The following is a 25,042-nucleotide window of genomic DNA, read 5'->3' as shown; positions in this document are numbered from 1 at the left end:
CACTGCTGTGAAGCACTTTGGGCTGCTATACAAGTACAGTTTATAATTATAATTATCACAGTGATGCAATACCCAAGGTAAGGCGAGTTACACTATTAGTCCCTGTGGGTAAATTCTTACTCTGACCCAATGCTAAACCACTCAGGAGCAGTGGACAGCCACAGACAGGCGCCTGGGGACCAACTCCAGTTGTAATGCCAGTACCTTGGTCAAGGGACCAACTCCAGCTGTAATGCCAGTACCTTGGTCAAGGGACCAACTCCAGCTGTAATGCCAGTACCTTGGTCAAGGGACCAACTCCAGTTGTAATGCCAGTACCTTGGTCAAGGGACCAACTCCAGTTGTAATGCCAGTACCTTGGTCAAGGGACCAACTCCAGCTGTAATGCCAGTACCTTGGTCAAGGGACCAACTCCAGTTGTAATGCCAGTACCTTGGTCAAGGGACCAACTCCAGTTGTAATGCCAGTACCTTGGTCAAGGGATCAACTCCAGTTGTAATGCCAGTACCTTGGTCAAGGGACCAACTCCAGCTGTAATGCCAGTACCTTGGTCAAGGGACCAACTCCAGCTGTAATGCCAGTACCTTGGTCAAGGGACCAACTCCAGCTGTAATGCCAGTACCTTGGTCAAGGGACCAACTCCAGCTGTAATGCCAGTACCTTGGTCAAGGGACCAACTCCAGCTGTAATGCCAGTACTTTGGTCAAGGGACCAACTCCAGCTGTAATGCCAGTACCTTGGTCAAGGGACCAACTCCAGTTGTAATGCCAGTACCTTGGTCAAGGGACCAACTCCAGTTGTAATGCCAGTACCTTGGTCAAGGGACCAACTCCAGTTGTAATGCCAGTAGCTTGGTCAAGGGACCAACTCCAGTTGTAATGCCAGTACCTTGGTCAAGGGACCAACTCCAGTTGTAATGCCAGTACCTTGGTCAAGGGACCAACTCCAGTTGTAATGCCAGTACCTTGGTCAAGGGACCAACTCCAGCTGTAATGCCAGTACCTTGGTCAAGGGACCAACTCCAGTTGTAATGCCAGTACCTTGGTCAAGGGACCAACTCCAGTTGTAATGCCAGTACCTTGGTCAAGGGACCAACTCCAGTTGTAATGCCAGGTCATTAGACAAGGGACCAACTCCAGTTGTAATGCCAGGTCATTAGACAAGGGACCAACTCCAGTTGTAATGCCAGTACATTAGACAAGGGCAATGGCAGGAGTATGTACCTAGCATGCATGTATTTTGGTGTGAGAGGAAAACAGAGAACCAGGAGGAAACCCATGCAAAACATGAAGTGAACATGCAAACTCCACACAGAAAGGTTCAAACCCAGGTCCTTCTCGCTGAGGCAACAGTGCTAACCATTGCGCCACCGTGCCACTAACTGGTACTCCTTGATTATGACAGGTTACACATGGCTCTTGATACATGGTTTTGTATTAAGTAAATTCTTTATTTTATCCTTTTACATCTCCACTCCCTTCACTCACCTACTGGGTCCACCTGGTCTAGATGATCCACAAAGTCCCTCTTTCCCAGATAAACTGTGACCTGGAGACAGGGACAAATCATAGCTCATGATTACTATTTGAGGACAAATATAAAAAGATAATAATAATAATGAATAAAATAAATTATTAAAGAGAAATAGACAGACAGATAATAATAATAATAAAGAAAAAGGATAAATAAATAATAAGAGATGGGGACAAAAATAGAGATACCTTGCAGTTGGGGCTTGATTTCTTGAAGACTCTGTGAAACAAGGTAAAAGAGGGAGGGGGGGATGGAGAAGAAAGAAGTGAGAGTGGGAAGAGAGGATTAATCATTGAGAAAGACAAAAAGGAACCGAGTTTGTTGCTGTAACTTTTCCCAATTTGACAGAATACTGAACCCAGTCCTGAGTCTTCCTGCTGTACTGACAAGGTCATTAAATTAAAGGTTACTAGGGGAGTAACCATTCACCAAATCTACGATTCCATTTGATTTCCATCTTATGTGAGCATTTTAAGAATTTTCCATTTCACAGTCTTCATTAATGTAGTGTGCCGTGATCTACCTGCTGAACCGAGCCTACACTCACCTAGACAAGCCGGGGAGCACTGTGAGAATCATGTTCTTTGACTTCTCCAGTGCTTTTGATACCATAAGGCCTGGGCTACTGGGTGAGAAGTTGGAGGCGATGCAAGTAGAGGCCCCCCTGGTGTCCTGGGTTGTGGACTATCTGACGGGAAGACCACAGTACGTGCGCCTACGGACTACGGAGCTGTGCGTCAGACAGACTGGTCAGCAACACCGGGGCCCCGCAGGGGACAGTCCTCTCTCCCTTCCTCTTCACTGTCTACACCAAAGACTTCCACTATCGGTCAGAGTCCTGCCACCTTCAGAAGTTTTCTGATGACTCTGCGATAGTGGGATGTATAAAGGACGGTGACGAGAGAGAATACCGGGAACTGGTAGTGGACTTTGTCACATGGTGCGACAAAAACCACCTGCAGCTAAATGTGGCGAAGACCAAGGAACTGGTGGTGGAGCTGAGGAGGAGGAGTGCACCTGTGACCCCCGTTTCCATCAGGGGAGTTGATGTGGACATGGTTGAGGTGTACAAATACCTCGGTGTGCACATCGACAACAAACTGAACGGGTCAAAACATGCAGAAGCACTATACAAGAAGGGCCAGAGCCGACTCTACTTCCTCAGAAGGCTGAGATCCTTCAATGTCTGTACAAGGATGTTGAGGATGTTTTATGAGTCGGTGGTGGCGGGCGCCTTCTTGTACGCTGTGACCTGCTGGGGCAGCGGACTGAGAGCAGTGGACACAACCAGGCTGGATAAGCTGGTCAAGAAGGCCAGCAGCGTGGTTGGGGTTGAGCTGGACTCTCTAGCGAGGGTGGCGGAGAGGAGGAGCCTCGCTAAGCTCCAGGCCATCAGGGAAAACCCCACCCATCCACTATACACAGACTTGGCTGACAGGAGGAGCATGTTCAGTGCTAGGCTCACACTACCCAAATGCAGCACTGAACGGCACAGGAAGTCCTTCATTCCAACAGCCATCAGACTATATAATGCATCACTGTGCCTCACTGCATCACTGAGCACAGAGCGGCAGCTCAATAGTGGCAGGAGGACGCGACTAGCGGCCTCCAGGCTCCACAACAGGGGGCAGCGACGGCTGCCAGACATTGATCTAAGTCTTATTGGAACCCAAGGAGGTCAATACACTACCTAAAGCATACTGCACCTAGTTACACTGAATACTGGAATATATATTTCATATTTCATTTAGTTAGATTTAGATTTAAATTATAATTATAACCAAATTGTTTACCCCATGCTCAGTATGCTCAGAATATTCTTACTGTATTTATTTCTGTATATATCATTTCATTTAATTTTATCCTATTTTACTCTACTCTTATCCTAGGCAACTTGATTTGATTTGTGTTATTATTCTAATTTGTGACCTGTCCTGTCTAAATGTTTAAATGTTGAGCGATTTGCAGTGTCAAATTTCCCACGGGATAATAAAAGTATCTATTCTATTCTATGGTATCGTTTTGTCTTTAAAAATAAATATTTCCCATTTGTGTATGCTTTTTTTTGCTGGGTACAGCTCGCTAGCTAGTCAGGTAGCACAACAGCTGGGAGAGGGTCCGTCGCTACAGTACACTGCTGAACGGCATGCTGTAGGGTTGGGTACCGTTCACATTTGAACCGGTACCTGGGAATCAGTACCCGCCGGTGCCTTTTTCCGGTACTTTCATTATAACAACATTTGTATTTCTGTTGTAAAACTAAACTAAAGTCTAAACTTCTCAATTTCAACATTGGTATCACACCACAAAAACCCCTCCCTACCTCCCTCTCCCAAACCGTTGCTACAACGATTTTTTTTATGTTGCATGATCATGTATACATTTATTATGTATTATAATTTTTTAAGTTTAAATATCAACATTATCTGGCCATCCTCAGTAATAAATACTATCAAACTCCTCTGACCTCATCTGGTCTTTCCAAAAAATCATATATAAAATATAATATGTTAACATGGGGGGAGGGGGTGGGGGGGTCGCCGTCGGTTGTGTCATAGTAAAGGGTTAACATTCTGTCGTGTGGCAGTGAAAGGGTTAACCGCTGTCGTGTCTCGTGTGGCAGTGAAAGGGTTAACCTTCTGTGAATTGTCGCAGTGAAAGGGTTAACCGTTTGGTACTGGTAGTGTGGCAGTGAAAGGGTTAAAAGAAAATAAACGAGTCAAGAAGTTGGCAAATTATTAGCGCTACAATATATCATTCAAAGCTCCAGGTATAGGGGTGTAACGATGCATCGATTAATCGAAATGCATCGATTCTAATGTGTTCGTGGTCAAATGAAGAGATTTCATGATGCATTGAATCGTTGCCTGAATAATCGTAATCGAATCGATGTGAGGTCGCATCATTACTTACACCCCTATCCTATTAGTTTGTGTTACACTCAATTATTTTTTAAAACCTTTATTTTACCAGGTAGTCACTTGAGATCAATGATCTCTTTTTCGAGCAAGACCTGGCCAAAATGGCAGCAAAACAAAAACAAACATACAAGACACAAACACAGACAAAAACATAAAAGGCAAAGTGGGGCAATAGGGGTTACATTTGAGCTGCAGCAAACAAGATTGAATGGGATTGGGGGGAGAATGGAGGGTAGGGTAAAAAAGGTAGAAAGAGGGGGGAAGGTGAGGCTTTGCAGGAGGTCAAAGCTCCAGGTATGTTAGTTTGTGTTACACTCATATCATTCAAAGCTCCAGGTATGTTAGTTTGTGTTCAGGCTTAGACCACAGAAGCCATTTTTGTTAAGTGCAATTCATGTTTTTGCTTTGATCAGATATGGTTGTTTATATAGAGGCGAAGTCACTCCACCCTCCCGCTAACCACCATGGGAACCTATTTCGGAAGGAAATACTGTATGTAATTGCGAAACAAATAAATGTTTGATCCCATTTGAGTTGTACCATGAATTCTGTATATATTATATATATTACTCATATATATACAATCTGTATATTTCTAAGTTTATAGAAAAAGATTCCTTGCAGATGTGTATCTACATCCTGATCTGCAATGCACACTTTTTAGAACTGTGTAGTAATCTTTATTTTAGTAATCTTATTTTATTCTATGCTAAATGTATTGTATTGCACTGCACACTTTTTAGAACTGTATACGTATAGTAATCTTTATTTTAGTCATCTTATTTTATTCTATGCTAAAATTATTGTATTTTTATTATTGGAAGCTGCTATAGTCGAGGGACCACAATAAATAGATGTTCACTCTTCTTGCTGTAAAGTACTGAAATAAATAAGTGACAATAAAAGGAATCTGAATTAAAAAAAGTTAAAGAAAAAACAGTCAATCTTGAATGAAATAGCACCATGACAATAATGTATTACAATATATCACAATGTAATTTGCACTGGAAAACTACACTAACATACTAAGGAAAATATTGTAATATGATATTTTGGTCATATCGCCCCAACACTTCATGGCACAATTCAAACGGGATCAAAAGATTATTTGACTACCGTTCATATTTGTTCTGAAACAGGGTGCTGTGTGGGTCCAGCAGAGGGGGAGGGACTTCACCTCTCGGTTTAGTTTGATCAATGCACACTTTTAAAGTGAAGGCACAATTTAATTTATTGCTTTTTTCATGTGTATTTATTGTGCTTTTTATTAAGCTTATTAAGGGCCAATTTCACTTTGATTAGGCCTGTATAAAAAGGCTATTTGACTTTGATTAGGCCTGTATAAAGAGGCTAGTTGACTTTGATTAGGACCATACAAAGACACTATTTCACTCTGATTAGGCCTGTACAAAGAGACTATTACACTCTGATTAGGCCTGTACAAAGAGACTATTTCACTCTGATTAGGCCTGTACAAAGAGACTATTTCACTCTGATTAGGCCTGTACAAAGAGACTATTACACTCTGATTAGGCCTGTACAAAGAGACTATTTCACTCTGATTAGGCCTGTACAAAGAGACTATTTCACTCTGATTAGGCCTGTACAAAGAGACTATTACACTCTGATTAGGCCTGTACAAAGAGACTATTTCACTCTGATTAGGCCTGTACAAAGAGACTATTTCACTCTGATTAGGCCTGTACAAAGAGACTATTTCACTCTGATTAGGCCTGTACAAAGAGACTATTTCACTCTGATTAGGCCTGTACAAAGAGACTATTACACTCTGATTAGGCCTGTACAAAGAGACTATTACACTCTGATTAGGCCTGTACAAAGAGACTATTACACTCTGATTAGGCCTGTACAAAGAGACTATTTCACTCTGATTAGGCCTGTACAAAGAGACTATTTCACTCTGATTAGGCCTGTACAAAGAGACTATTACACTCTGATTAGGCCTGTACAAAGAGACTATTACACTCTGATTAGGCCTGTACAAAGAGACTATTACACTCTGATTAGGCCTGTACAAAGAGACTATTACACTCTGATTAGGCCTGTACAAAGAGACTATTACACTCTGATTAGGCCTGTACAAAGAGACTATTACACTCTGATTAGGCCTGTACAAAGAGACTATTTCACTCTGATTAGGCCTGTACAAAGAGACTATTTCACTCTGATTAGGCCTGTACAAAGAGACTATTTCACTCTGATTAGGCCTGTATAAAGAGACTATTACACCCTGATTAGGCCTGTACAAAGAGACTATTTCACTCTGATTAGGCCTGTACAAAGAGACTATTACACTCTGATTAGGCCTGTACAAAGAGACTTTCACTCTGATTAGGCCTGTACAAAGAGACTATTACACTCTGATTAGGCCTGTACAAAGAGACTATTACACTCTGATTAGGCCTGTACAAAGAGACTATTACACTCTGATTAGGCCTGTACAAAGAGACTATTACACTCTGATTAGGCCTGTACAAAGAGACTTACACTCTGATTAGGCCTGTACAAAGAGACTATTACACTCTGATTAGGCCTGTACAAAGAGACTTTCACTCTGATTAGGCCTGTACAAAGAGACTTTCACTCTGATTAGGCCTGTACAAAGAGACTATTACACTCTGATTAGGCCTGTACAAAGAGACTATTACACTCTGATTAGGCCTGTACAAAGAGACTATTACACTCTGATTAGGCCTGTATAAAGAGACTATTACACTCTGATTAGGCCTGTATAAAGAGACTTTCACTCTGATTAGGCCTGTACAAAGAGACTATTACACTCTGATTAGGCCTGTATAAAGAGACTATTACACTCTGATTAGGCCTGTACAAAGAGACTATTACACTCTGATTAGGCCTGTACAAAGAGACTTTCACTCTGATTAGGCCTGTATAAAGAGACTATTACACTCTGATTAGGCCTGTACAAAGAGACTATTACACTCTGATTAGGCCTGTATAAAGAGACTATTACACTCTGATTAGGCCTGTACAAAGAGACTATTACACTCTGATTAGGCCTGTACAAAGAGACTATTACACTCTGATTAGGCCTGTACAAAGAGACTATTACACTCTGATTAGGCCTGTACAAAGAGACTATTACACTCTGATTAGGCCTGTACAAAGAGACTATTACACTCTGATTAGGCCTGTACAAAGAGACTATTACACTCTGATTAGGCCTGTACAAAGAGACTATTACACTCTGATTAGGCCTGTACAAAGAGACTATTACACTCTGATTAGGCCTGTACAAAGAGACTATTACACTCTGATTAGGCCTGTACAAAGAGACTATTACACTCTGATTAGGCCTGTACAAAGAGACTATTTCACTCTGATTAGGCCTGTATAAAGAGACTATTAGACTCTGATTAGGCCTGTACAAAGAGACTATTTCACTCTGATTAGGCCTGTACAAAGAGACTATTTCACTCTGATTAGGCCTGTACAAAGAGACTATTTCACTCTGATTAGGCCTGTACAAAGAGACTATTACACTCTGATTAGGCCTGTATAAAAGACTATTTCATTCTGATTGGCCTGTACAAAGAGACTTTCACTCTGATTAGGCCTGTACAAAGAGACTATTACACTCTGATTAGGCCTGTATAAAAGACTATTTCACTCTGATTAGGCCTGTACAAAGAGACTATTTCACTCTGATTAGGCCTGTACAAAGAGACTATTTCACTCTGATTAGGCCTGTACAAAGAGACTATTTCACTCTGATTAGGCCTGTACAAAGAGACTATTACACTCTGATTAGGCCTGTACAAAGAGACTATTACACTCTGATTAGGCCTGTACAAAGAGACTATTTCACTCTGATTAGGCCTGTATAAAAGACTATTTCACTCTGATTGGCCTGTACAAAGAGACTATTACACTCTGATTAGGCCTGTACAAAGAGACTATTACACTCTGATTAGGCCTGTATAAAAGACTATTTCACTCTGATTGGCCTGTACAAAGAGACTATTTCACTCTGATTAGGCCTGTACAAAGAGGCGATTTTGTTAGAACATACGCCAATTTATTTAGTGGATTTGCCTAATACTGCTGTTAATAAATACATGTTGCCGTGACATCATGTGGGTGGTCTCCAAAAGTCCACAATGCAACACACACAGAGCACTTCCTCGGTCAGAGGCAGCTGGCTGTACTGGTCAGTACCGCACACCCGCACCGGCAACTAAGGTTGGAGCAGCGGGGCTAACGTTACCTAGCTAGCAAGTCCTCACATCAGCATTTTCTTCGTGCGCTCGATACGAGATTTGATTTAAGAAGAGCTCTGTGCGCGCATTGCATGGCGGAACTCCTCACATGACATCAAGGCAGCTTTCACTGTAATGTACATGTACCTTATACGTAACAAATAAAAACAAACTTGAACTTTATGAATGTTAGAAGACCACAGAAGAAGAGCGCTGTGTGCGCATTGCATGGTGGAACTCCTCACATGACGTCAAGGCAGCTTTATGAATGTTAGAAGACCACAGAAGAAGAGCGCTGTGTGCGCATTGCATGGTGGAACTCCTCACATGACGTCAAGGCAGCTTTATGAACCTCAGTCATTGGTGCTGACGCTTCAGACCTACACTTCCTCAATGTTAAACACTGTGTGGAGACCAAATACTTTCCATTTTAACTGAGGCTATTTAGAGTAAACATATGTTGTAAAAATAAATAATAAAAACAACGGTGCCATTATATCCAGCTAGTAAGATTCAGACGCTGATGTAGCAAATGTTAACACACACACACACACAGCAACGTGTGTAAGAGAAAAGCAGTCTAACAACAAGTCTAACAACATGTATCCTACCATATTAAGACCCTAACGCACACAACACACACAAACACATTCACACCATCTGGATCAGGGCAGGAAACTAACAAGGTTATAGGATTGAAAACACTAAGGCTTTGTCCAGACTGCAGACAAATGTGATTCGTTTCTCAAAATCAGATCTTTAAGACAGACTGTCCACACACTGTTATTTGCAAGTGATCAGATCAGTTCCGTGTGTTCAGACATCACGACCTGCCTGCCTGCACTGCACGGGTTGCTGTGGCAACGACGCAGGCGCCAGTAACTACGTATGCCGGCGGTGACGCGGCTTTCCGACGCGGACGCCTGAGAAATGTACAGAAGCCTCCATCCCCCAGAGTGCCAGGCCAGCAGACTATTTATTTCAGCGTCTGTCCACGGACTGTTCTCTGCATTGTCCTCCATGTCCAGACTGATTTGTCACTCAGGATTTGAGGTCGTCGTTGTGCGTCACGTTACGAGTGGCGCAAAAGACACTTTGAAATATACGATTTGAGCGCCAAGGGCGTCCAGACCGAGGTACATCTGTAGAAAATCCCATTTGCAAAAATCCCATTGTATGCGTTTTCTTTTGGCCGTCCGGGGTTTCTAAGAATCAATCTGCATATAATCTGGAATGGATTTTCCCGGAACGAAGACTGCATTTCTCATGAGCACCCCCGCCTCATAAAGATCGTAAAGATCTTGTGACATGATATTACACATACCTGTCACGGACAAAGAAGGCCAATTCAGGATCAGTTTCGAATCCTTTTAACATTAATTCCTGCAACTTTCTCCACCTGCTGAATGATGACCGACCAAGGTTTACTCACGTTTTATCCCATGCTCTTATCTAATACTATAGGCTTGCCACGGTAGTCGTGGTATCGGTGTTACTCTCGTGTTCAGGCATCCACCCAGTACATTACTTGCCCACAGCACCCACTTTGTTTTTCTCTTTAGTAATAAAAAAAAACATTTACTTAATTTTCACATATATTAAAAAAAAAAAAAAAAAAAAAAAAAAAACGTTGTTAAATAATAAGCATGTTATCAAAACTTAGTCAGACAACGTTATAAACTGAAAGTGTCTGCACCAGCCTGCACGGACCGCAGAGCTATTTTTAGGTCTGTTCAGCAGAGTAGCTTTCACTTCCACTTTTAGAGTAGATTTAACTTCACTTGAAGGATTGACACGTCAGGTTGCAGAGCGATGACGGAGGATTTGGCAATCTTTCAGATTTAAACCCTGCAGCAGCGAAAGCTTGACTGGAAAGCCACATACATAAAAGACTTTTCCCCTTTTTTTGTAATTGTATGTTGATGGGGGGCAGTGGGGGTCTTCGGTGTAAAATGAATTACAATGGCAAAATATGGGTCCCTTAATATGAAAAAGGTTGGAAACCACTGTTTTAGGGGTCATGAATGTTCACAGCAAGTGTTGTGACCGTCAGGCTATTACTTGCTAAAATATGCACCAAAAGTTATGGAACACACTACCTATGGACATTAGGGAAGCTAGATCTCTAAATATTTTTTTAAATAAGCTAAAAACATACCTCTTCACCATAGCCTTTTAATACACTCAGCTGCTGATTGGATTGTACTGTAGATTGCACTATTTTACTCTTTTATTACAGGTTCTAAACTGTCAGGTTTTTAAAACTGTGTGGGGGACCCAGGCCTAGAACTGCGCCCTGAGAGAGGGAACTGTGCCCTGAGGAGGTTCGAAGGGTCAAAGTGGGTATCAAACAGGAAAGAAGACTGTCAGGTTTTAAACTGTGGATATCAAACAGGGAAGGTGAAGACGGTTTTAAACTGTTAAACAGTCTAGGGCTGTCTTAAATGCTTCGAAGCTTCGAACGTTCGATTCGATGGCACAAGCTTCGAACATTAAAAAAAAAATCGAAGTTTAAAAAAAAAAAAAAAAAAAAAATTAATTTCTTTTTTCAAAATTTTTTTTTTTCAATTTTTTTTTTTTACTTCGATTTGTGTGTGTGTGTGTGTGTGTGTGTGTGTGTGTGTGTGTGTGTGTGTGTGTGTGTGTGTGTGTGTGTGTGTGTGTGTGCTACCCATCCCAGTTAGGACAGCCGAATCCCGTCCAATCTTTCGCCGTCGACTAAAGACTCACTTCTTCAACCATTATCTGAAATGATAAAAAAAAAAAAAAAATATCTAACCGTGACTAACCTTACTGTCATGCACTTGTCCTAATAAACTAACCTACACTGTAACACGCAACACTTTGATGAACATTGTTACTCAGCTGATAGAGTTGTACCCTTCTTGCTGTCTTGTCGTACAGAACTTGTAAGTCGCTTTGGATAAAAGCGTCAGCTAAATGACTAAATGTAAGTGTGTGTGTGTGTGTGTGTAGGTGTGTGTGTGTGTGTGTGCGCGCACCTTGTAGAATTCCACACATAAGAAAGAAAGATACTGGGATGAATAAACAAAATAGGAAATAAAATGTAGAAATGCATGCAATACATAAATAAATATGAATCTCCATATATGAAATATAACATTTAGATAAGGTGCTACTGAGATGTTTTGGTGAGTTCTTTGTTTTTTTGTGGAAGTTGCCCTTCTTAAAAATGCATGAACATTCACTGATAATTGGTCTGTAGTGGAGTCTACAAGGTCTACATTGCCGGACCATGTAGAATTCGGACCTTGTAGACTGACATAATTCTGTGCATAGTTTAGTCTACACAGGCCATATTTCAAATAATCAAAATCTTACTTCATTCATCTTAAACATTCTTGATTTGGGGGATTGGTAGTTCCCATGAAATCTGAAGTTGTTCAAACGACAACAGCGATCCACCTTGAATTAAATCACACAGCCGAGTGAAACCTTGTTGGATGCGTCAGTCACGAAAGGGGCTACTTAATTAATTAATCCAACCCACTTTATTTATAGAGCACATTTAAAAACAACAACGTTTACGAAAGTGCTGTACAAGTCCCACAACATAAGATAAAAAAAAAAAAAAAAAAAATAAAAAAAAAAAATTAAAAAAAAAAATTTTTTAATTTTTTTTTTATTTTTTTTCGAAGCTTCGAATTAAAATCGAAGCTCGGCCCCGAAGCTTCGATTGCCAAAAAAAGCTTCGAAGGTCAGCCCTAAAACAGTCATTCAGAACTATTTTATTGCACTGCACTATTGCATAATTTTACTCTGTCCATTCTATTTTACTTTTTATTACAGGTTCTAAACTGTCAGGTATTGAACTGTGTGGGTATCAAGCAGGCAGAAAGATTGTCAGGCTTTAAAACTGTGTAGGGGACCCAGGCCTAGAACTGCGCCCTGAGAGAGGGAACTGCGCTCTGAGAGGGAGGTTTTAAGGGTCAAAGTGGGTATCAAACAGGAAGGAAGACGGTCAGGTTTTAAACTGTGGATATCAAACAGGAAGGAAGAGTGTCAGGTTTTAAACTGTAGATACCAAACAGGGAAGGTAAAGATGGCTTTAAACTGTTAAACAGTCATCCAGAACTATTGTATTGCACTGCAGCACTATTTTACTATTCTATTTTACTCTTTTTTACTATCGTCTATTTTTTAAACTGAATCAAACCATAAACAATGTGGCCTGGCTGGCTATTGGGATGTTAGATCCCAATGTGAAAAACTGATTTTATATCTGCACTTTTTTTTTAATGCCTTTTTTCTGTTGTGAAGCAATTTTTTTTTTAAACTCAACCTCAATTTGAATAAAGTGATTAATCTGATTCAATTAGTCTTCTTTTTATTAAATCAACTTTATTTAATGAATATAACTCATCAGTTTCGTCAAATATAAATAATCCAATAAGGGCACGGTTGGTACGAAAGTGATGGTGACGTCTTATAGTATAATATTATAATATTAGTGTAGCCTAAACTTTATCTGCAACTGTGAAGAAAAACCTCATTGGTTTAAACAGATTGAATAGACGTATACAAAAAAAGATTTATAAAAAAAGAATAATACTTACAATTTTTTTTTTTTAAATCGAATGTTGATTTAGAATTCGAATGTCAACATTATAAGCTTCGAAGCTTCGAAGCATTCGGTACAGCCCTAGGTGCTATACAAATAAAAGTGTATTATTATTATTACTTTTCAAGATATGGGGAGAACAAATCCACATAAAGGCTTGGCAGAGGTAAAAAAAAACAGCAGTGGGCTGCACAAGAATTAAATGGGCATACAGTATACCTTGTACAACAGTCACTAAGCTTCAGCACATAGGATACGCATGAAGAATTACACCTTCTCAGGGCTCACATCCATAAGAAAGGACCACACACTCCTTGTAAGACTGTTTTGTTGTTGTGTTGACTGTAGACTTTCACAAATACCCCAAAACCAAGAGCACAGCTAAATGTGTTAATCATCCAGTCACAAACCACAACAAAGATTTTTACATGCAACTCAACAAGCCAACTGAGAAGAGCGGTGTGCCACTGGTCGCGCTCATGACGATTTGGGTCCCTCCACTTTTCACATCAAATCATGGACGTTTTATTTCCTCGTCGCTCGGTCTTGACAAGTGACCCAAACTCTTCTGCAGGATAAGGCCAGCCGCTGCCAGCCTCTCACTTCAACGCACCACTCTGCCAATGTGCCTCCATGTTTGCACGATAATGTTTTGCAGAAACGGAAGATAATCGCCACAACATCAAAGCAAACAGAACAGTTCAGTGTTTATCTACCGTCAGCAGCGGTGAGCCACAGCAGAGATAAAAGTGATGCCAGGGCTGTCACCATTCATCAAGTAATTAAAATCATCCAATTACAGTGTCTGCTGGGAATACAAAAGACAAGAAGCCAGGAGCCCGAGAACCTAAGGGCCAATCATATTGTAGCCCGCCCAGTTCTACTTCTACTAGGGCAGGCAATGAATGCACAGGCAATCCAAAGTGCCGGATTTGTTGTCGTTGTGAAAAACGTGGGCGCTGAGTTGGCTAGTAAGTAGAGCCATATGAAATCCGCGTTCACGGAATCGCGGACGGAATCGCGGAATTAACCAATAAAAATGGAATCAACTGCAAAACGTGGAATATTGCAGAATTTGGCCTAATCTGGACTGAAATTTCGTTTTTGGGTGGAACGTTTGGTGCACACGCGACCGGGGAGGCGGGGACGCTACAGCGTGTTACACACAACACAGCCGCGGTGCTCAAGCGTCTGGCTGCTTCAGAAGATTGTTCAGATTGTTCGTCAAGAAGCTAAACAATTCCACAATAAGCCCTCAATTCAGAGCAGAACAGTATCCTAATGACTTTTATGCCTCCGGTGATAAGGTGTTTTGCTAATTCTGTCAACGTTCCGTGGACTGGACCCGCAAAAACACTTGCGACACTATTGTGACTTACTACTTAATACTAAATCTAGTGCACCCATCCATTTGTTTAATGCAAACGACTGCCCTTTATAAACTAAATACACTTAAATAGCTATGTAACGTTATAGGACTATCTATGGAAATGATAGCTTCTAGAAGTTCTAGCTAAATCTGGTGCACCCATCAATTTGTTTAATGCAAACGATTGTCATTATACACTGCCCTTTATAATCTAAATAAACTTAAATAGCTATGAAACGTTACAGTACATAGGACTATAGATGGAAATGATAGCTTCTTGCTAAATCTGGTGCACTCATCCATTTGTTTAATGCAAACGATTGCCATTATACACTGTCCTTTATAAACGAAATAAACGAAACTAAAGGTGCCTAGATTATGCATTACTATATTTCATCACAATATAATAGATATAGCTAGGTTACTGACATTGTCATTGTGATAATATCAGTAGTAGCTAGCTGTATCTATTGTTTACACTTGAAATATGTATTTTTATTTTGTCACAATATTAATTGAAAAATATTGTGTAAAATTGAACTGTATTTCTGAGTTGAAGCACTTAAAAACATTAAATGGACTGTTATATCTTATTCAATTGTGGACATTTATTCATTCCCACTTATTAGACACTATTTCTGATGGTAAAATGAGCATAAAAGGCAAAATACAGAATTCTGAAATATTAAAACGGAAAAAATGGAATTTGGGAAAAAATAAAATGGAATTTGGAAAATAATAAAACGGATTTCATATGGCTCTACTAGTAAGTGCTACATTAAAAGTTACCAAACCAGCCGAAATGGCAAAAAACGGACACATTTGTTGTCAAGACTTCAATCAAAAACCACAGGAGTAAACTCAGGAATCTGTGTCAAGTGATCCGGCCAACATTTCCAGGCTAGTAGATAGTAGGGTTGGGTACCGAATTCTGTACTTTTAACCCTTTCACTGCCACACGACAGAAGGTTAGCCCTTTACTATCACACAACCGACGGCGATGCTCCATCATTAGCATCATTAGCTCCGCGGATGCGGAGCTAATGATGCTAATGATGGAGCATCGCCGTCGGTTGTGTGATAGTAAAGGGCTAACCTTCTGTATTGTCACAGTGAAAGGGTTAACCGGCTGTCGTGTGGCAGTGAAAGGGTTAAGGGTACCGACCAAATTACATCGGTACTACAGAGTACCGATTCACACTAGATCAACTCGGTAAGAAAATTCGGTATCTTTACATGTTTAGTATAAGAGTGGAATATACTAGACAAGAGGGAGCCTTTTCCACAAATATATATATATATATTACTGTCCCGTCTCTTGGGTCTTTGGAAAGACCAGTCATGGGACACCTTCTCCCTATTGGCTGTCCTGCATGGCTGACAGGCGTGTTTCCCATACATTAGGCTCTAATTGGCCATGGTAGAAAATAAATCTAAATGCCACATTTTCTTTTCCAATCAAGATGCACAATTGTCATTTCATAATGCACACAGACCAGCACGGACCTTCAATTTTAGAAGCTATAATATCTAGCTATTCAACTCCGAGCATGCCAACGGGTCCCATGCATCCAACGTGCTCTGCATCCTTGCCATGGTTGTATGCCCAAGTCAGGGTAAAAAGTTAAAAACCCTAAGGCCTAAAAGAAAAAATGGTTTGGTTCCGGTTGCCGACCGACCCTGCCGATTTAGGCGCGACCCAATTTATTGTATGAGTTTAAAAATATATATATATATTTTTTTTTAAGTTTCGTAAAAATCTTAGTCAAACCTTTAGTATTATGGATATTAAACATGCTGGCAGAGTACATGCATCCATGTTGTCGTGAACATTTTAATAAAATAAAGAAATTCCCTATCCATAGTCGCCGTGGGAAAAAATAAAATAAAAAATAATAAAATAAATTCTCTCCCTACCCATGGCCTTAACTGACAACTAGGGGTGGGAATCACCAGTTTCATCACGATACGATACAATATCGATTCTTTGGACAACGATACGATATTTTCCGATATCACAAAGTCTGCCACGATACGATACGATTTGATTCGATTCAGGTGCCTGCGATCGATATGAGATGATATTATATGCCCATTTAACACAATCAGTAACATTTAAATCAACAAAAAAAAGGCAATGGAAATATCATTTGACATTTTAATTTTTGAGCTCTTCCAGACATTTAAATGAAAAATGTTTTTTTTTTCTCTTTATATTAATATCCTATTCACTGTCACAGAGAAGACAGGAAGAATAGCCCCAGCACTGCTGTGGCTAATGGGGATCCAAATAAACATAAACAGAGCTGTATTTTGGCTGGAAAAGGCATATTGGGAGTCCAAAGGTGCAGTACCGGCCAGATCCTGTTAGTGGGGCTATTTCGAGAATGCACCCTCCTTCCCAGTCCCCACTTCTCTCTGCCTATGGCTCTGGGTTAGCTTACGCTAACGTAACGTTATTTTCTATCTTTAACGCGACATGGGCATAATGGAATGGCGAGGATTGCAAAGCAGGTTAGATGCATTTGACCAGTGGCGGAATAAAACAGCAGGGACATGTTTTGGGTTGCAGAATAGGCACACTAGCCTTGCTCTAGTGACGCTCTAGACGCTAATGCTGTGTGCTGTTGATCCGAGCCGAGCGGATACGAGGGATTTTCAAAATAAGTATCGCAATATGAATCGATCTTTTTACGTTGCATCGATCCTATTTGATTATTGATAATAGATCGATATATCGATCTGGATCGATGTATCGTCCCACCCCTACTGACAACCAACAGGAACCAAACAATATTTTTTTGTATGCCCAACTAAAGTCAGCTGCTAACGTTAACTCACAGCGGAGCAGTCCTCTGGTGACTTCTGCCACTGAAACAGAACTCTCAGAAGTCTCTGTGTGTGCATGTGTGTGCATGCAGTAGGGCTGTCAAAATTGGCCAAAAATGACAATTCGAATATTCGGAAAAACATAGGTTCGAACCATTCGAATATCTATTGTTGCGCATTATGTCCACAAAAGGGCAAACCAATACAACGGGAGACATAACTAGTAGGCTGCTATAGGTCATTTATTTAAACTAAATAAATATCAACATACCTACACCAGCATACAAATACAATAATGTATAATCTCAATCTCTCAAAAGGGTCCGTCTCTCGAGCAAGATCAAATTAATGAAAGTTCACGGTATATAGAACGGACATTTATACACAGCAGCGCATCTCCGAAAAAGGCGTGATAAACAAACGATATATTTTTGGAAATGTGAAATAGTAATCAAAATAATTATTAATTATTCAATATCTGTTCAGTAAGCCTACAGTAGCCTATATACTTGTTTCATGTTTTGTTTAAATACAATTAAGGCACACAATTCCTAGAAATGTGACTAAACAATGTCGTTTTGCCCTGAGGGATGATTTACAATAAAGTGCTATTAAAAACGGAAAAGTTAGGGTACTTAAATTCTTGACGCTATAACTCTCAAAACACTAGCACACAAAAAGATACATGTAAATTAGCTGACTTAACGCTAACTGGTTCAGCTGCCGGTAGACCATCGCCGTACAAACCATAAATCAATTTAGTTAGATCAAGCACTGAATGTATCTTGCGATTATTATCAATTTGCGACAACGACAACAACTATTAGCCGTGAGCTATTTCCTGGTTGATTCCGGACATGATGTCACACGAATGCCAGGCTGCCGAGCCAATAGACCACTGCACTTCCGCGTTACATTGAGCTCACGGAGGAGAGAGCAGGGGGAGAAAATGAATGAATGTGGAAGAGAGCCTTGACATTAAGTGGTTGTAGCTACGGCTGTGGGGGTGCTGGAGACACGATCAAATATACTTTTATACGCATGAGTCTCCTGAACACGGAGCGACCAATCCCAAGTCGATCGGCACTTTCTCTGCCGAGGAGTTCAGGAGTAGGTGCGGAAAAGTGACTATTGCTCGGCCGAGAAAGTGGCGATCGACTTGGGATTGGTCGCTCCATGTTCAGGAGACTCGGGCGTATAAAAGTCTATTGGATCATGTCTCCAGCACCCCCACAGCCGTAGCTACAACCACTTAATGTCATGGCTCTCGTCCACATTCATTCATTTTCTCCCCCCGCTCTCTCTCCCATGATTTCAGAATACCGGAAGTGTTGCGGTGGTGACTATAGACAATTTGTTGTATTAGTGTGGACGTTAGGTGCACGTAAAGGGCGCAGTGATATCCCATCATGATATAGCTGTCACGTCTCTCCTGTCCGTCATGCAGCATGTTCAGACACACGCGAGAAGTCGAGAGTGAGAGCGCCGGGGCTGTTTTAATTTTTTAACACAATTCACACAATTCGAATATACAATTTTACAATCTAATGTATTTTTTTTAACAATTCGATTATTAATTCGAATATAGAATATATTCGTTGACAGCCCTAGTGTGCAGTAGAAAAACAAAACAGTGGAAGTCGGAGCATGAGAGCATAGGATTCTATGGATAGAATCGCTAACAGTACCACAAAATGTTTGTTGCGTTGGAATACATAGTGTTATATAAAAGATAAAAACAATAGTTTGTTGGGTTCTAATCCAGCTGTCAGCGCCAGCGGTATCTCCGGCTAGATCAGTCGTCCCTATGAACACAATTGGCAGTGTTTGTCATAACCCGGTGGGGTATGAGCGCCAGCGGTCATTGCAAAGAGCGACTCCTACTGGTCGAGCACTCGGGCAGGGTGCCTGTTGAGCAGGGAGGGGATCTGGGGGAAATAGTGTGAACCTCTGCACGCGTTACGTTCTCCCAGTAAAACTCCTCGCTGTCAGGTGAAAAGAAGCAGCTGGCGACCAATAGTAGGGCAATGCACACAACGACCAGGAAGGAAATTGGCATACCGACTAAATTGAGTGAAGAAAAATAAAAGTTTGTGCATTCCCAAATTGTGCCAACAACATTTCGCCCACTTTGTGTAACGTACTAACGTTCATGAGCTATTGATAGGGATGTTGTGGCCAACTGAGTTGTGCTACATGTCATGGACCCAAACACTCCTGGCTTCACCAAGACACCCTTTTCGAGTAGAGGTAATGTAACGTTAATCATTACAACTGGTACAGGTGACTTTTTTGATTGATGATCGATTAAATTAGATTCAAATGTATTGTCATTATACAGCACAAGTAAAGTACAACGAAAAGAGGTTAGGCATCCAACCAGAGTGAAAATGTAGCAGTAAAGTGCAATAGTAATATACAATGTACACTACAGGTGATTATATAAATGAATACTACTAGGTGTAGTGCTAATCAGATGTATGTACAGAGTTAATATACAGTGATACAGGTATAAAGACAGTTAGATTACATTTAGATTATAGTCTATTGTAACTATATGTATTTTTTTTGTGACCAAATCTTTTTTTTTTGTTTTCACATGAAACAAGACACAACACAATACAATAATAATACATAAAAAGATATCACAGGACAGTAACTTATTACAATAATGACAAGACAATAATAGAGATGGATACAAAAAACACACAAAAAGAAAAAACAAGTAGACACTAGACATGGGCACTCTCTCGCTCCCCCCCCCCCCCACCCACCCCAGGACCTTAACATGGGTTACATACAAAATATAGTAATCAGTTATATGCGCTCTTTTAGCTTTGCAGCAGCAGCCACCCAGATCGCAATGTTAGACTAATTTACCCCTATAACACGTGCCGTGGATATCTCCAAGTAGATCACATCGACATAAGTAAGAATCCATACCTTCGGGCAGAGTTTGTCTGGGTGTATCCATCGTGAGGAAATAAAAATGTTGGCGGCTGTGAGGCCGGCTAGAATCAGTCTTTTCACATGTGTAGAGGTCGGTAATTGAGAAACGTCATTCAGTAGCAATACAGAAGGAGAAACTGGTATGGTCAGAGAGAAAATATCTGAGAGCTGAGAGGTAACATTTTCCCAAAAGAGCTCAATCAGCCAATATGATTATGCATGTACGTACTGGTATAGTGGTGTACCGTGTTACAGTGGAAAGTAAACAGGCTACAAACCAGCCAAAATAAGACCATACGATTGGTCCTAAATCTGCCACCTCAAACCCATATTGAGCCATGTCACTTCAATGAGGTGGGATGGCTCCCTGTGGAGCAGAGGGTCTCCTTTCTGAAACTGGGACATATGTATAAAATGTTAAATGGATCTGCCCCCAGATATTTATGCTCTCGCATTGTCCTGTGTGGCCAGGTCCACGGACGACAGTTACGGTCTGGACAGCTCTTTATGAGCCTAGAAAGGGTTCCTATTCACAGAATGGCTGTCTTCAAGAGGGGTGTGAAGCGACATCTGCAACAATAGGTTGCAGAGGGTGCTTGCCTGGCCACCACTCTTGAAGAACAGGAACATGACATGCTGTAATGAGGCTCTTTCAGAAAATTGTGTTGTCTATTTTATCTACTTGTTGTATCTATCTTATCTTCTTAACTCTTTCTTTGTGATTTATTGTATTCTTCTTGGGACCATGTTGGAAACAAGTCGACAGACTTTCACATGTTATCCTTGTACCCCTTGTTTTTTTTATAAATTGTATGTACTAAATAAAAATCAAATCAAATCAGGAGGGCATTCCCAGTACATATGCATAAATGTTCCTGTGGCACCGTTTGGACATAAGGTACATCGAGAGTCAGGTCTGAGACCCATTCGATTCAATCGTCTAGGGGTCAGATAAGTCCTGTGAACAAAATTTAGATGAATCTGTTGGTGATCTGGGTTGCATGAGGATAGCCGGACATTCTCCCAGACTGCATCCCAATCAAAATCTACATCCAACTCCGGGACATCCTTTCTCCAAATCGTATCCAGGGGGAGGTCCTTATACGAGGACATAAGTAAATGGCGATAAAAGTCAGAAACTTTTTAAGCTTTTCTGCTGTAATTCCAAAAACGAGAGTTATAAGCCCTGACGCATATGATAGATTATCGATTGGCGTTTCTTTCCTATACACGCTATATTAAAAAATTTAAAATGTATATGATCGGTATACATTATGCTTCATCATGCGTGAAGGAAAGGGGGGGGGGGGTCGTTTATAATTCGTCAGTAACGGCTTTATTTAGTATGGGTTGATATATTGATCAGATGGTTTGCAGTGAAATGAATAAACAATCGGGCTGAAAATAACGTTACTGTCCTCTTACCGTTCGACGATGAGACTGGAGGAAAAAGATCCCAATTATTTGACGCCGATCTCCTAGATCCATTTGTATGGCGCAATAAACGCCGAAATCATATCGATTATTAAGTTTAGAAAGCGATCCAAATGCACTATAGTGTTTGTCTCGATCCACGTAACAAGATATTGCTGCCGGAGGGATTTCCTCGATGCACCAGCGCCACTTCCGGTTTTGGCGAGAGTGTAACTCGCCCGACCATCCACCAGGCGGCGGTATTGAGGAGTTGCAATCTCATACAGCGTCCCGCTGCAGTCCGGAGGTTGGCTGGATGAATTATGAATGCCATGGCGAAAAAATGAAATATTGATCCCAAAAACGGCGTAACTCGTTCTTGGCGTACAAACGCATGGCGGGCAAAAACGGCGTAACTCGTTCTTGGCGACCAATGTGTTAAGGAGTCTGGAAATGTACCCTTTGATTCCTTTATCCGTTTTTATTTTATAATGCAATTCATTATCTTTGGCTCGTCTTGGCCTCAAGATCATGGACTTTTCTCTACACAAGACTGTGGACTTTATGTTACAATAGACTCTCAGCTGTCAATTACAGGACAGAACAAAACAAAAAAAGGTACAAATTGTGGATACAATGTTTTTGCAAGACAGACGTTATGCTCAATGTAAAACAGTTACAAGTACGGAACGCAAGACATAAATTACTGTGAAAAGTCTGCAAGAGGTTTGTTTCCATATGCTTTAAAAAGAAAATGGGCCTCGCAGGTGGTGGATATGGTGTGAAGTTGCAATGAAGATGAATGGTGGAGATGTATAAAAACCAGTAAAGGAAACTATTCAGAGCAAATTGATAACACTTCTTAGACAACTGTGAAGCGATGGGGGGGGGGGGGGGAATTAAAAAGCTTTGACTTCCCAGATGAGCAGAAAAACTGAAACAGAACTATATGCCACTAGTGTGCTTGATGTCTAATTGTCTATAATAATCCAATTTAGACGAATCTAGAACACTTACCATGCTAATCCTAATCCTAACAGCAAAACACAAGAAAATCCCTGTTCTCGCTTCTTTCTTTATGATGAATTGAAAATGGGGGACCCTGATGATAAACCAGACGAAAGTCTTTCTCTGGTCTGCATCCCCTTAACAATTGTGTGTATTGAGCTGTACTGTATTGTACCCATTCTGCAATCTGTTAATAAAGTTTTCAATCAATCAATCACTCGCCGGCGTCCAGTGATTTGTAATAATCGCGGATGTCGTCATCAGTGGCTGTAATGGAGTGTTAATACGCCGTGTGTAATTTGTAATGTGACAATTCCGGCGCAAAGTAATAATCTGGTGAAGATAGAGGCCCCCTGATGGTACTAATTCAGGGGGAATCAAACTACTTTGTAATTCTAGCCGGAAGTAGTTTTCGGCAGTAGTAGAATCAATACAGGGTGGTTTTGAATGCATTGCCATTGTGTGGACTTCAAAGATGCTGTGCATGGAAAATAATACTGTTACTTTGTGGGAAATGATTTCCCCTCACATAGTAGTAAGTAACTAATGCACATACTATGTCCAGTTCATTATTTTTACACTGCTGGATTAGATTCTATTTATCATGCAAAAATATATTTTAGTAGTACAATATATGATTCCATACATCGGCAGTACATTTGGTGATGTTATGACTTAGTTTTAGGTGTCATTTGAAACAATAATGTTGGATCATAAATGTCTGAAATAAAAGTCTATTCTATGGGCGGGTCAAAAATGTAATCTCAAAACACCTCGGTAAAATAACAGAGGTCAGTCAGGGGGTCATCTATTACCGTGATTCCATACATTGTACTACTAAATATATTTTTGCATGATGAAAATAGAATCTAATCCAGCAGTGTCAAAATAATGAACTGGACATAGTATGTGCATCTACTATGACAGTTACTACTGTAGGGGAAATCATTTCCCACAAAGTAACAGTATTATTTTCAATGCAACAGCATCTTTGAAGTCCACACACTGGAATAACATATCTGAGTTGTGTAGCTTTATTTGTCAACAAACCTGCATTAGTTAACTAACGTTATCACTCTGCAAAGAAACAAACCTGCAGGCATCAACATTGATTGATTGAAAACTTTATTAACAGATTGCAGAATGGGTACAGTACAGTACAGCTCAATACACACAATTGTTAAGGGGATGCAGACCAGAGAAAGACGTTTGTCTTGTTTACATCAGGGTCCCCCATTTTCAATTCATCATAAAACATAACGCTGTCAAGTTCACACACACGTTCACCTAGTGACGTTAGGTTAGCTAACCCCGACACAACAATGATCAGCCCGACCTATCCTACTAAATTGAAAGCTATATGATTATCATCAGTCACAACAACAACAAGCAGCACACGACTCAACACGTTAGCTGAGAGCTAATTAGCTCGTAGTGAGCGCCGCTGCTGCTAACCCCACCCAGCTGTGCTGCTGCTAGCCGACACATCGAGAGAAAAGAGGCCAATCTAGCCGTTAAAATTAGCCAGAGAGCGGCATCTGAACACTCATTTAAAGTCAAGTTATAACATTATTTACAAGCCAAATCGAAACCTCTCCCGCGCAAACACAGGGAGAAAACGCATAACGTTAATGAACGGTCTGGCCACAGCTGAGCTAGCAAGTGCGTGAGATCCAGTGCGTGTGGTTGACTGGAGTTATTAAACCCACACAACGACGTTAGGGTGACATTATTAACAATCATTATTCCTGTATTCCATGGTGGTGATGGTCATACCTGGTGCCCGCCTTGTCCCCCATCTCATCGGCAGCCTTATGGTAGACAATGCCCAACAAATGAGAGTGGAATTGACGGTGTCTGTCTCTTTAGATTATTATTCCAAGCCGTGGTGTTCTTCTGTTCCTCCTTCACATCTGTACACAACCCGAGACAGAGAAGCGAGCGAGATGTCTCATCGCCCCTCTACTTCCTGACATCAACGCGACGTCACAGCGAGTATCATCGAGAGGCGGGAAAACCGTGTAGAGACCACTGCCCACCACACGGGATACATTTTGTGTACTCTTTCTGTGTCCAGTATGGCTGTATCAGATTCATGTATTGGCACATAATGTGCCGCACATTGGTCTACTACCATAACCATTTAGTCTATTTGCCATCCCATAGAGCCCCATTGTGAACCCGGAAATTTCGGAAC

At 40.8% G+C, this 25,042-nt stretch overlaps 1 protein-coding gene across 4 annotated transcripts in view; it reads right to left on the bottom strand.

Moving 5' to 3' along the window:
- arrb2a (arrestin, beta 2a) overlaps positions 1 to 24,765 on the bottom strand; it is a 52,269-nt gene extending 27,504 nt beyond the window's left edge. For all 4 annotated transcript variants that reach the window (XM_084319624.1, XM_084319625.1, XM_084319626.1 and 1 more), the window contains exons 1-3: positions 24,622 to 24,765; positions 1,722 to 1,752; positions 1,488 to 1,548 (exon numbers count right to left, since the gene is read on the bottom strand). In XM_084319624.1, the coding sequence (XP_084175750.1) occupies positions 1,488 to 1,548; positions 1,722 to 1,752; positions 24,622 to 24,644 (115 nt within the window). In that variant the 5' untranslated portion in view covers positions 24,645 to 24,765. The remainder of the gene's footprint in view (positions 1 to 1,487; positions 1,549 to 1,721; positions 1,753 to 24,621) is intronic.
- Between the last annotated feature and the right edge of the window lie 277 nt (positions 24,766 to 25,042).

This window comes from Notolepis coatsorum (genome assembly GCF_963971535.1).
Source record: "Notolepis coatsorum genome assembly, chromosome: 8".
NCBI lineage: Eukaryota > Metazoa > Chordata > Actinopteri > Aulopiformes > Paralepididae > Notolepis > Notolepis coatsorum.
This window is presented reverse-complemented; position numbering and strand designations above follow the sequence as displayed.